The sequence below is a fragment of the Drosophila mauritiana genome, chromosome 3R (assembly GCF_004382145.1).
Source record: "Drosophila mauritiana strain mau12 chromosome 3R, ASM438214v1, whole genome shotgun sequence".
NCBI classification, from domain to species: Eukaryota; Metazoa; Arthropoda; class Insecta; order Diptera; family Drosophilidae; genus Drosophila; species Drosophila mauritiana.
In genome coordinates, this window is record NC_046670.1 from 10718514 (window position 1) to 10730074 (window position 11561).

At 44.4% G+C, this 11561-nt stretch overlaps 4 protein-coding genes across 4 annotated transcripts in view; 1 reads left to right on the forward strand and 3 right to left on the reverse strand.

Annotated features, from left to right (window-relative positions):
* LOC117142915 (casein kinase I) overlaps positions 1–2656 on the reverse strand; it is a 29503-nt gene extending 26847 nt beyond the window's left edge. The window contains exons 1-2 of the mRNA XM_033307210.1: positions 2336–2656; positions 492–1491 (exon numbers count right to left, since the gene is read on the reverse strand). The gene's annotated coding sequence lies outside the window, so the exon portion shown is untranslated. The remainder of the gene's footprint in view (positions 1–491; positions 1492–2335) is intronic.
* Positions 2657–3249: 593 nt separating this feature from the next.
* On the forward strand, positions 3250–7371 carry LOC117142912 (nucleolar protein 6). Its single transcript, XM_033307197.1, has 6 exons — positions 3250–3371; positions 3428–4839; positions 4894–5004; positions 5061–6301; positions 6360–6763; positions 6830–7371. Exons 1-6 carry the CDS (start codon positions 3333–3335, stop codon positions 7235–7237), a joined length of 3615 nt encoding a protein of 1204 aa, XP_033163088.1. The 5' UTR covers positions 3250–3332; the 3' UTR covers positions 7238–7371.
* Positions 7372–7393: 22 nt separating this feature from the next.
* On the reverse strand, positions 7394–8752 carry LOC117142917. Its single transcript, XM_033307215.1, has 2 exons — positions 8542–8752; positions 7394–8481 (listed from the first exon to the last, which is right to left on the reverse strand). The coding sequence occupies exons 1-2, from the start codon at positions 8666–8668 to the stop codon at positions 7406–7408; spliced, it is 1203 nt and encodes a 400-aa protein (XP_033163106.1). The 5' UTR covers positions 8669–8752; the 3' UTR covers positions 7394–7405.
* An 80-nt stretch (positions 8753–8832) lies between these two features.
* LOC117142913 (protein asunder) lies at positions 8833–11473 on the reverse strand. Its single transcript, XM_033307198.1, has 3 exons — positions 9808–11473; positions 9437–9742; positions 8833–9371 (listed from the first exon to the last, which is right to left on the reverse strand). Exons 1-3 carry the CDS (start codon positions 11376–11378, stop codon positions 9179–9181), a joined length of 2070 nt encoding a protein of 689 aa, XP_033163089.1. The 5' UTR covers positions 11379–11473; the 3' UTR covers positions 8833–9178.
* Positions 11474–11561: the final 88 nt, after the last annotated feature.

Sequence of the window (11561 nt, forward strand, 5' to 3'; positions counted from 1 at the left end):
GCTAGTTTTATTGGTTGACTAAACCAACAAAATCAAAAGTTTTTAGTTTTAAAACCTGCAAACACGCGTTTACCGACACATCCATAATCTTATCGCTATCAAAATATCCAACCGCTTCTATGCCTGATAACAGTGTAGTATAGTACCGAATATGGAACATTTGTGAGAACAGGCGTCGCTTCCTCGCAATGGTTTTCTAGCACGGCTTATCAATGCAAAATTATAAAAATAGTCGCAAGCCTATGGTCTGCACTCAAAATTTAGAGTACCGCTTGGAGTTGGAAGGTAAAGCTCTGGGGCGCACAAAAGATTCAGATTCAAAAGCAGGGTTAAAGCCAGAGGGATAGATTCGCGTATCTTGATTTTCGATTGACAATAGAAATTTTTCAATGCTGTAGCCAAAAGCAATGCCAACATAAATGGTAGGATTAATTTTTAATTTTTATGCATTTGGGGGATAATCGATATACAATTAGACAATCATAACTCACCTTGCTTGCCGTTCTCGTCGCTGCATTTCGCCTAGCTAATCTCGCTTGAATTTTGATCGCTTTTCCGTAATTTTGATAATGATTTTTTATCGGCTGCCGCTGCTGCTTTTGTTTTTGTTTCTAACGTTGCTGACAGGCAATTGGTTTGATCCGAAATGCTGACTCTGTTTGACGAACAAACTGGAGGATCTGCAGGATCTGTGGGATGCGTGCGAATTGAGCGAATTATCCTCACCGCCCACACTCACACGCATTCGCGCACTCACTCACACTCACTTAGCGTCCGCGCATGTCGCGCATGCGAACAACACACACGGGAGATCCGTCGCTCTCTTTTGCTCTTTCCCCCGCCGGACGACAGGTGTGTGTACAGAGATTGCCTCTCTCCCTCTGTTCGCTAGCTTACAGTTATTCCAGTTGTTCCTTTTCCTTCTCTTTCAGCTGTTGTTGTTGTTGTTGCTATGGGGTCGTCGTTGTTTGACATCAAGTATGAAATTTGAGCAGCATCTCCTTGAAATTTCAGCTTTGGTGCTATACTTTCCGAATTTATTTTATGTTTTTGGTGAGCTGTGTTGTGGTAGTTTAGTTGTGTTCATATGTCAAAAGGCGGGCTATTTGTCGTAGGACTATTTTCCTATTATTAATCGGCTTCAGGTTCCGGTGAAAATTAGCCAAGGCGAGTGTGTTATGTTGTTAAGAATTAAGGAAAACAGCCTCGTGCTACTCTGAACAACTATGTAAACAAATAATTTTGGCTAAACAATTTGACAAACACACTTTCGCACATTTTATCCAACAATTTTTGTGACAACAAATCTGAATCTCCGAATTCATTCAGATTGTTGCTATGATTTTTTTCCTCCCAGTTTTTGATGACATTTTAGGCAAAAGTGACTATGCTGCTGTTTAAATATGTAGTTAAATTTCAGTTAAGGTAAATTTAACCGGTCAGTATCACGCCTAATCTTTTAATGCTCACGATCGTGGAAATCAAAGCAATCTGGAAAATAAGAAGTTAAAAATGACAAGTTAAATCAATTGTCAGAAAGGTAAAGCGCTGAATAAAATAAATTGTATATAAAGGTCAGTTTTAATTCCAAGCGCTTTGCATGTATTGACTTGGCATGATCGAAATATCATACAATATCATACAAAATATAAAAAACTCGTATTACCGACGATTTAAACATTTTTCATTCTGTATGGATAATAAAAATAGTAAATAGACTAATGAATGTAAGAAACTGCGGTATTTCTTTTGGTATGTTAGGCCAGCCATAGCGTATGCTGGTCACACTAAAAGCACTGATGAGAGCGCTAACTAACTTTGTTTTTTTTTTTTCAATTGATTTTCATTTAATTTCCTAAGTGTTACTATGGACTAACATAAAACTTTTAAAGTCATCGTCCTAGAAATGAAAGTTATTCTCTTCTAAACGGTACTGAATTAAAATTTAGAAAATTACAGAAAATTAGGCCAATTAGCTGCCACGGCCACCGCGCCGTGTAAAATGTTGGAAAAATGTCTGGGGCCGCAAGGTCGAAGTAAATATTTCCGTACGTGATTTCGTTTATTTTTATAAATTTTCAAGTTTTGTTATTCGATGCAAAAAATGAGCCAAGGCGGCGATGGCCAAAAACCTAAAGAGAATAAGAGAGAGAAAAGCGAGAAAGGTAGAGGGGCAAAGAGGCAGAGAGGGTGTAACTACTCGACTTTTGGCCATATTTTTTTCAATGGGCCGCCTTTCTGCCAACGCATCATTTTATAAGGTTTGCTTTGATCTTTACGCAATTGAACGGCTTGTGGGCTTTATTAATTAGTCAACTTTTAACTGGCGATTTACCTTTTATACAGTTTTGCACGCATTTTCATTACGCCTCATTTTTCACCCATACACTCTCACACGCACGCACGCACGCACAGACACAGTTACACACGTTCGGACCGAATATTGAAATTTGCAAGTCGATTTGCTACTGTGCGCTCGTCAATTTCTGGATAACTACTTAGTTCACTACTTTTTATATATTAAGCTGGGCTCGTGTTTAATTGATTTCCTACGAAACAATCCTCGAAAGACCAAAAAACGCACGCAAAAGAGCACGAGAAAAATGGTGCGATTTTTTCCCCTGCCTGCAAACACACACACACACGCTTATACATGGACTAAGACGGAGTAAGACCGTATAGAAAAAGGAGGGAAATACTGTAGGCTGATTTAATGCTGATTACAGGTCAAAGAAAATGGGATAATTAAATTAGCTTTTTCTGGTTATTTTAAATTGATAATTTATATACTTTTGCTAAAGGCAGAACTTACCCAAAGTCCTTTTTACATAAGATTATTTTGAACATATTTATGAAATAAAAATACTGTTTAAAATACTGTTTTTGGCGAAGCCAATTAGCCGGTAACTTTGTTTATCTACTCTTTATAACTTTAAGCCCACAGCAATATCTTTCGCGTTTTACTGATAATATGTTTTTATAATACGACAAATGTTTATCTTATTTATTGGTCCTGGATCCAAGGATTTATCGGCAATTAGTATAGACACTTACACATTGACTAAATCTGTTTGTTATTCAATAACTGTGTACCGTGCAATATATTTTGCCCTAATTTATTTAGTGTATAATCCCTTTTCAATATTTTAATTATAATTACGTTCGACTTTTACACTTTGTTTTTGCGGCTGATTTGGGACTAAAAAACGATTCTGCCCACTTTTAGGGTGACCATCAAAAACCTATAATGAAATACCGAATTCTGAAATACCGCATCTGCAACACGTGCGAGTTTAGCTCTCTCTCCAGAAAGTAAATAAATTTCATATTATATGCGATTTGTACGAAGAAACATCATGTCAGGAAAGTTGGTAAGATTGTCTAGATCTATATGGAAAGTATTTGGCCTATAACTTACTTTGTTTAGGTGGGCTCCTCGGAGGAAGCCGCTCGAACAGGTACCCAAGCAAATGCACATGCCGAGGATCACAGCGACCTGGAGCACTCCGCTCCAAGTACAGACGATGGCTTTGATGAACCAAAACCCCCAATCGCCAAGAGTGTCCCACCGTCCACTGCCATACCAAAGAAGAACAACTTCAAGCAAAGGGGTGATACCAAGAATGTAAAGCCGCCCACTTTGGAGGAGATGAAGGAATTGCGAGACACCCAAAACCTCTTCCACTCCAACCTCTTTAAGCTTCAAGTTAAGGAAATGCTGGAGGAGCTGCAGTTAAAGCAGAAATACACAGATTTCATTGAAAACTGGCTGGAATCCTTTACGGTCTTTACCCGACAGCTAAAGGATGGCTTTATGGAGCGAACCCACTTGGAAGTCCCAATAAAGCTTTCTGAAAAGCCGACTGGATTTGTTTTCTCCAAGCCCACCAGGGAACCTTATCTGATCGGAGCCGCCGCAACGGGCACATTGCTGGGTCCCAAAATTGTAGTGGATGTGGCCTTGGAGATGCCAAAAGAATCCCTGCACAAAGAAGATTACCTAAACCTTCGCTATGACCAGAAGCGAGCTTTGTATCTTACTTATGTGACGGAGAGGATGATGGAGTCCCAAAATTATGCACAAGATCAGTTTAATTTCAACTACTATGCTAACAACCCGCTTAAGCCGGTTCTGGAATTGATCCCAGTTACTAAGCAAGTAAACAAGCATCTGCAAGTGCGTCTGTTCATCACTGCCCCGTTAAGCAGTTTTAAGCCAGGCAGATTTGTTCCCTGGAACAACAATATTCGGCCCTCGTTTTACGGTGACGAATGGGACGAGCAAGATCCGCTGCCCTCTACCCAACACTACAACGCAAACGTACTATTTGATCTAACTTTGTCCGAGAACCAGGCTCAATTGGATAAGGCCTTTAAGAGCAGGCGTAATTTCCAGGACGGTCTGCTGCTGCTTAAAGTATGGTTGCGTCAGCGGCAACTGGATATAGGTTACAGTGGGTTTGGTGCCCACATCCTGGCCGCTTTCATTGTGTACCTAAATAAGCAGCGCATTCTGCATCAGTCAAGCAGCAGTTACCAAGTGGCACGCACTGTATGGAACCAATTGGCGAACACGGACTGGACGAAAGGCATTAGCCTGGCGGTTGATCCCATTCAAACGGAAGAATTAAACAAGTTTGCGGAACACTATGACGTTTGCTTTATAGACTTCACTGGCCAGCATAATCTATGCGCAAATATTCCGCTTTACCTGTATCAGAGAGTTCGAGAGGAGGCCAAACTGGCGGTGGAACTACTAAACGACATGAAGCTAAACAGTTTCCCGCTTATCTTTATGCAAAAGTGTCCACTGTACAGCAGGGTGGATAATATCTTAAAGTATGTGCAGCTAAAATGTTACTTATTCAATTATAAACTTTATTTTTTCCTCAGGATTTCCAATTATTCATGCATAAATCAAATGCTTACACTGCATTCCCAGCCTCGAATTAAGTACGATTTTGCTAATTATGGTTACCCGCAGCTGCTACATTTACTGACAGAGTGAGATAGCTAAGCTATTCAGGCAACTTGCAAAGAAATAATAAACATAATTATAGGCTCCTTAAGAAGGGACTTGCTGAACGTGTCCACTCCATACTACCCCTAGAAACTGCGACAGCCGCCTGGCCTGTGGAAAACAAAGCGCCCGTTATAGGGAAGTATATTCAACTGGGCCTTATACTTCAGCCAGAGCACGCATACGAGGTGTTAAACAAAGGACCTGCTGCCAACGATGATCCTGCGGGAGCTGAAGAATTCCGACGGTTTTGGGGAGAGAAGTCAAACCTTCGTCGGTTTCAGGATGGCAGCATTACAGAAGCTGTGGTTTGGGGGACCGCCCAGGATTCACCCGCCAAGAAGCGACTAATTGTTCGCCATATTGTGCTGCATCTACTGGAGCATCACCTACAACTGGACAGCAAGGAAGTACAATACATAGGCGGCGAGTTGGATCAAGTCTACAAGCTGTCTCCTTGGTTTAAGGTCAATAAGCTAAAGACCAAGCTGTCATTGGATCAAGACACCGACGCAGAGGCACTTAGTCCGCACGTCATCCGCTGTTATGATGAGTTGGCACGTCAACTACACGGGCTGAATCATCTTCCTCTAGAGATAGTCTCCATATCAGGCGTCTCGCCCATTTTCCGATACTGCGAGCCGCAGCCCGTTCTCCCACAGGCGCTTCTGGTAGAAAACCGCATCCTGGCAAGCACCATTCAGCGTGTGGTTATCCAGCTCGGGCAAAGCGGCAAGTGGCCCACTGAACTTGGTGCACTGCGTGCTCTTAAGACTGCCTTCCTTATTGAAATTGGCGAAAAGTTGGAGGCGCAGTGCCGGCTTCATTGGGTGATGTCCGCCGATGGTCTTCTCGTACTCAAGCAAGGTTACTGCTTCCTTATAGAACTGGCACACAACAAGGAGCTGGCGCTCCTGAAGCAGGAAGTTACTGAGCGTGGCATAACTACATATATAGACAATGCAGCCAGTCGTTTCTTAGAGCGTCAACATTATATTCTACCCAAAGTAAGTGGGGCTCTACATTCGCTTCATCAAACTTACAGCGCATTTGGCTCCACTGTGCTGTTGGCCAAGCGCTGGCTGGCCACACAACTGCTGGACGATGGCTTGTGGCCTGATATGGCTACTGAGTTACTGGTGGCGCATCTCTTCCAGCAGCGATATGCACCACAGTCCATAGCGGCACCTCAAACTGGATTCATACGTTTCCTGCAGCTGCTTTCCCATAGCGATTTTAATGGAGAGCTCTTCCTGCTTAACTTCAACAATAGCTGGCAGGGTAAGTTCTTTGTCATCACTTAATAATGTTATAAAAAATTAAACTTAACGTTCTCAAGAACAACAAATTGCCGATCTGGAGCACAACTATCGCAGCAACCGTCAGAGTTATCCTCCTTTGGCTGTGGCCACCTCCTACGATATGCAGCATGCCGGACGATTGTGGACATCGGATCAGTCCCCCAGCCAACGGGTGCTTGGACATGTGACGCGACTGGCCCGCCGTGCGCTCGAGATTATCGAAACCAGCCTGATGTCGAAAGATCTGAGGTTTGTGCGGCCGGCCCAATTATTTCGAGCTTCCAACGAGGGCTACGATCTGGTTATACAATTCAAGCCAGATCTGGTGCCGAACTCCTTAAGCTACGATCTGGGGTCACCATTTGTTTCATTTAGCCAGCCAAACTTTAGCTTGCCCCGCGCGGGATCAGATTACATTTCCCGAATTGTGGGACTACTAAGAGTAAGATGTTATAAAGCAGACAGCTTTGTATTTGAAAATTCTCATTTCCCCTCTTCTTTCCGGTAGTCTGCATACTCCGACTTTGCTGCGTTCTTTTACAATCCGCACGGAGGCAAGGAACTGGCCATTGTATGGCGGCCCACAACGGAATTCGCTGCAAAGCCTTTCAAGGTCACAGAGCTGCAGGCATGCAGTCCTTGTGGTAATGGAAAGGTCCAAGTTCTCAAAGAAACTCTGCTCGAGGACTTCAAACTCTTACTGAAAGATTTCTACCTGCGCATCGCCACACCAGAGGAGCTCAAGCGGGAACAGCGCGAGCATCAGAAGCCCATGCGATACTTTGAAGCCAACCAGGCAGTGGAGGAGTCGAAACCAAAGCCGAAAAAGCATAGGAAACGCAAGGGCACCGGGAAAGAAGCACCACCCAAAAAGAAACGCCTAATAAAAAGCTCGACCCTTAAGGCCTTGAAATAGTTATAGAAATATGTAGCTAAACCCTTACTAAGTTAAACAAAATAGCTTTAATTTTGATTAAAAAAACTGGCATATAGCAGCATAAGAAATCGCGAAAAACGGTGATATAAAAACAATAGCATTACTGATGTTTACTGATGGACGCGTTTTGCCTGAAGCATTTCGTGATCACAATTGAGATTCGTCCAACCCGTATGTTGGCTTCCTTATTGACTTGGAGACTTGAGCTCGCGGATATAGATTTTGTCCCAAAGGTATCGTCCTATAGAAATGAGGTTCCTCAAAGTTAGGACAATTATTAACCTGGGTGCAGGGATCGAAGCGGATATGTTTGGATGTGCAAGGATGCTCCTGTGGACGTACGGGCGACTGAACTTGAGGTTCCATTGGTACTATCAACGTCTGTTCCGTGCAGGTCTGTTGTGACTTACAGTGCTGACAGGGACAGGGACTAGTGCTTTCCGCCGATGAAGTGTAATAACATTCAGCTGATGTGTAGGACTCTGCTGAGGCCGTTTCAAATAGGTCGCTATATGTACCGCATCCGGTGGAGTTTGTGTTACGCTGAGCCTGGCATCTCAAATTTACGGGTTCATTCTTTATATGGGTATTTGCACTGAGACAGCTCTGAGTTTGGCAACCCACATCCTGTGGCTCCTTCACAATAGAAGTTCTAGTTGCGGTGCCGGTGTCCTTCGTTTGGCAACTCGCATTCCGGGGTATCTCGCGCTCCAAAATTGTATGCGTTTTGGCACACATTTGAGTTTGACAGCTCGAGTGTTGCGTCTCGCACTTGGGGCAGTGCTGGCATCCAGTGTTTGTCATTAACCCGGATGTCGAGGTGCCTGCATCGTAGCAAAGTCGCAAACGGTGTTTAGAGTCTGACTTTTTCTTTGACCATTCCAATTGAGTAGATACACTTGCAACTGTCTTCAGCGGGTTCGAGGTTTCCCGTAAAAAAAGACATGTATCATTGTTCGACTTTGCAGGGTGCTTCACATCCTCATCGATGTCCATTTGCATACGGACCCTTTTGTCAGAAACATTGCGGAGAAGATCATCCAAAGTGCAGAAATGCGTGGGGTTTGGCGGGGGGACATAAACTGCACCTGGTGAAGAAGTGTCCAAGGGAATAAACTGCCCGTTGGGTCCTAGACGACTGTAGCTAATCAGCCGTGTGTCTTCCACACGACGAATGTCCTGCTGGGTGAGAACAAAGATCTCATTGCCCACCATTATGGGAACTTACCAAAGAAAAGTTAGTCAATACTCTGTATATTACAATAATCAATAACGATGCTCACTGTGCACAGCTGGTGCCATCTCCTCCGATACCTGCATCGCTTTTCTCGCGGTATAATTGTTCGCCATTGCCAAAGGATTACACAAATTTTGGTAAATATTATCAAATTCGATCTGAGAATTTAGCATTCGAATACAATTTTGTCTATAAAACTCAAAAGAAAAACGATACTTTGATTGGCCACAATTTTGATAATTCCGGAATCCGTTGAACAAAATAACGAATTTTATTTAGAATTATATTAAAATGTTTTTTACAAAGCCCATAATCTGCATTATGGGTGCTTTTAGTAGGCTTAAAAATCTTTATTACCGTGCCAAAGATCACAATCACAAGTTTGGAAAAACTTATTGGCCTTATTTATACTTATTTATATTTGCTTAAGTTAAACATACAGTTTGAATCATAAACTAATCCAATTTTGAGGCAGTTTAAATAAAGGAATTATAATGTCGACTTCCACAGTAATGTTGTCCCAGTCTTAAAGAAGCGATTATACGAAACTCAGAAAAATACTTAATTTAACATTCAAATTAATTCCTATTAAACCACTAAGCTTTGTTTAAGGAAATGATTATGTTTCTGTTCATATATATAAACTACAGTCCCAGCTTAAATTCGGGGTTCTCCGTGCCATTTTAACTGCGTACGGATTCCTCCTTAACATTGGGCGTAATACTGGCCCCCGTCGTAACTGCGTCTTTGTCCTTGGTACCAAAATCCGGATACAGCTTGGCCACTTGACCCAATGGAGTGCAAAGGCGTCCCGAGAAATCCAATCGTTTGTTGGACTGACTTCGCTCTGCTGAGGATATAATATCTAGCAGGGATCTGGGGACACATATCGGGTGAGTATTATTAAGGATTCTATCAAGAAATACATACATACGACATACCTTTGCCCACAACTAGACATACGACGCTTGCTCGCCTTGAGAAGGCTATTGGAGTTGCTGCTGCCACTAGCACCGACGCTACTGATGGGCTCGAGCCGTTCGGGAGAGAGTGGGGATTCCGTGAAAGAGCGCAGGAGACTTGCTCCAGGTTCCGCCTTCAGCGGAGCATCGCCGTATGCGGCTCGCAAGCTCTGTAGGCTTTCCAGCAGATTTTTATGGTGCATTGTGGTGGCATTTAGTTGGATAAGTTGCTCCAGTTCCCTATACAGCAAGCGGTACTGGTCTTTGGCCTTGGAAAGCTTTAGTCTAAAATGAGGTTTATAAATATAAAAAAAATCAAAATATATAAAAGTTGTCTATAAATTACTTACCTTGCTCCATTGGTGTGGGTAAATGGTAGAACATCGCCACGCGAGGCGCTTTTGTACAGCTCGTGAATGTGCTGCTGGCACCGCACCTCGTCCTGCTTATCCATGTCCTCCTTAACCAAAAGATGAAGAAAATGCGGAAGCCAACTGATGTGGCGCTGTAGGTGGAACAGAATCGAAGAGCTGGTGGTCAGGGGGAAATAGCGAGGCAACCTGCGCGTCAAGGGCGGAGCAGATGGATCCTTAACCTTGAGCGGAACCATTCGCGACATCTTGATCAGTTGACCAAGTTCGGCGGTGCGATAGTCCGAGACACGTCCTCCGGGGCCATCAGTAATTGATGGAGCCTCATCCATGCAGGAGCGCGTGATGCACAGGGAGTGCACAAAGATCTCGCCACCGCGAGCAGACAGCATATGGCTGGTGGCCTTCGAGCCGGTCTTGCGAGGCATTTCCAGCAAGACTGACCGTCCGTTAAGCAGAAAGTTAATCAAGCAGGAACTGGGCCGCGAGGTGACGTCCACCGGTGTCACGAGGAACTGACCCAGGCAGGGCTGTAGATCTGCAGAGCCGCAACCGCGCGGTGTGCACCACTTAAGAGTCACTGTTTCGTATGTGGCACCTTGCTTGATGCTCGTGGGTAGACTGAAATCTGGGCCACAGGTAATGGAGTGGGCCCTGCGGCTGTGCAGGATTTCCACATCGTAGTTGGCGCTGGAGTTGGCGTTTTGCTCCTCCTTCATTGGTATGTTGGTCACCGTGGTACTAGCTAGGTCATAATGGTTCAGTATGAGGTGCGTCAGCTTATAGGAAATATCCGGGGCACTGACTGTGTGGATCTCGACATCCAGCAGCGGCGAGATCTTGAGCAGGCTGCGATTGGTGACCAACGATTCAACGCCCAGCGGCACAATGTTGAGGATAACTAGATGGCAATGGTCGATGACCAGTCCCTTCTTGGCGGGCGGCGCTGCTAGGGTGTTCTGCTGCACCAGCACTGTGTTAAAGATGTCCTCCAGGCTTTTCATGCTGGTATTGTCACGAGCCGAAGTGATGCAGATGACGCGACCCTTGTTGGGAATGCGCGACAGTTCGTCGGTCCCAAGGTCGGCCATCGCCGCCAACTGTTCATCTGTGGGCTCCGCCAGCGCTTCGATGGCGGCCCTCAGGCCATGGATTACCGAGTAGTCAGAAGATGTGGGTACATTGCGCGACGGCACGCCCACCATTACCATTGCGTTCATCACGTGCGACATATTTTGCGTGCTGGGACTCCAAGTGTTCACGATATGCGCCGCCGTGTCCGAGACAATAAACCGCACATGCTTTTTGCCGGGAAAGAGATCCCACACCACGCGGCAGTACTCGATGGAGGATTCGCAGGCGCATGTCCACAGGCTCTTGCTGAATTGGGATCCACCGCTGCCGGTTGCATTTCCCGCCGCTCCTGTTGCGCCGCCGTCTCCAGATGGTTTTCCCTTTAGGAAGTCCATCGAGATGTACTCCTCGCTGGCGATGCTAAAGTATCGGGTGTGGTCCAGCACAAAGATGGTCTTCTGGTTGCGTTCGAACATGGTGGACTCGTCTGGACAACTTAAATTGCCGGGAAATCAAACAAACGCAAACGTTGAATCCTAATTGTTTACAATCTTTGTTCACCACGAACAGCTGTTTTCGAATTTCAAATTCACCACTGCTAATTTTTTTTATTTTATTTTTTTAACTTACCAAAAAGTGCTGAAAAGCTCCTTTCATAA

Bases quoted from the DNA above. Each gene is read 5' to 3' on its own strand.
- LOC117142913 (XM_033307198.1), bottom strand. From the start codon at position 11,378: ATGTTCGAACGCAACCAGAAGACCATCTTTGTGCTGGACCACACCCGA. The intron at 9,743-9,807 runs GTAAGTAATTTA...ACCTCATTTTAG, and splicing joins ACCCACACCAATGGAGCAAG to ACTAAAGCTTTCCAAGGCCA. The intron at 9,372-9,436 runs GTATGTCGTATG...ATGTGTCCCCAG, and splicing joins ATGTCTAGTTGTGGGCAAAG to ATCCCTGCTAGATATTATAT.
- LOC117142917 (XM_033307215.1), bottom strand. From the start codon at position 8,668: ATGCTAAATTCTCAGATCGAATTTGATAATATTTACCAAAATTTGTGT. The intron at 8,482-8,541 runs GTGAGCATCGTT...TTCTTTGGTAAG, and splicing joins GATGGCACCAGCTGTGCACA to TTCCCATAATGGTGGGCAAT.
- LOC117142912 (XM_033307197.1), top strand. From the start codon at position 3,333: ATGCGATTTGTACGAAGAAACATCATGTCAGGAAAGTTG. The intron at 4,840-4,893 runs GTATGTGCAGCT...TTTTTTCCTCAG, and splicing joins AGGGTGGATAATATCTTAAA to GATTTCCAATTATTCATGCA. The intron at 6,764-6,829 runs GTAAGATGTTAT...TCTTTCCGGTAG, and splicing joins GAATTGTGGGACTACTAAGA to TCTGCATACTCCGACTTTGC.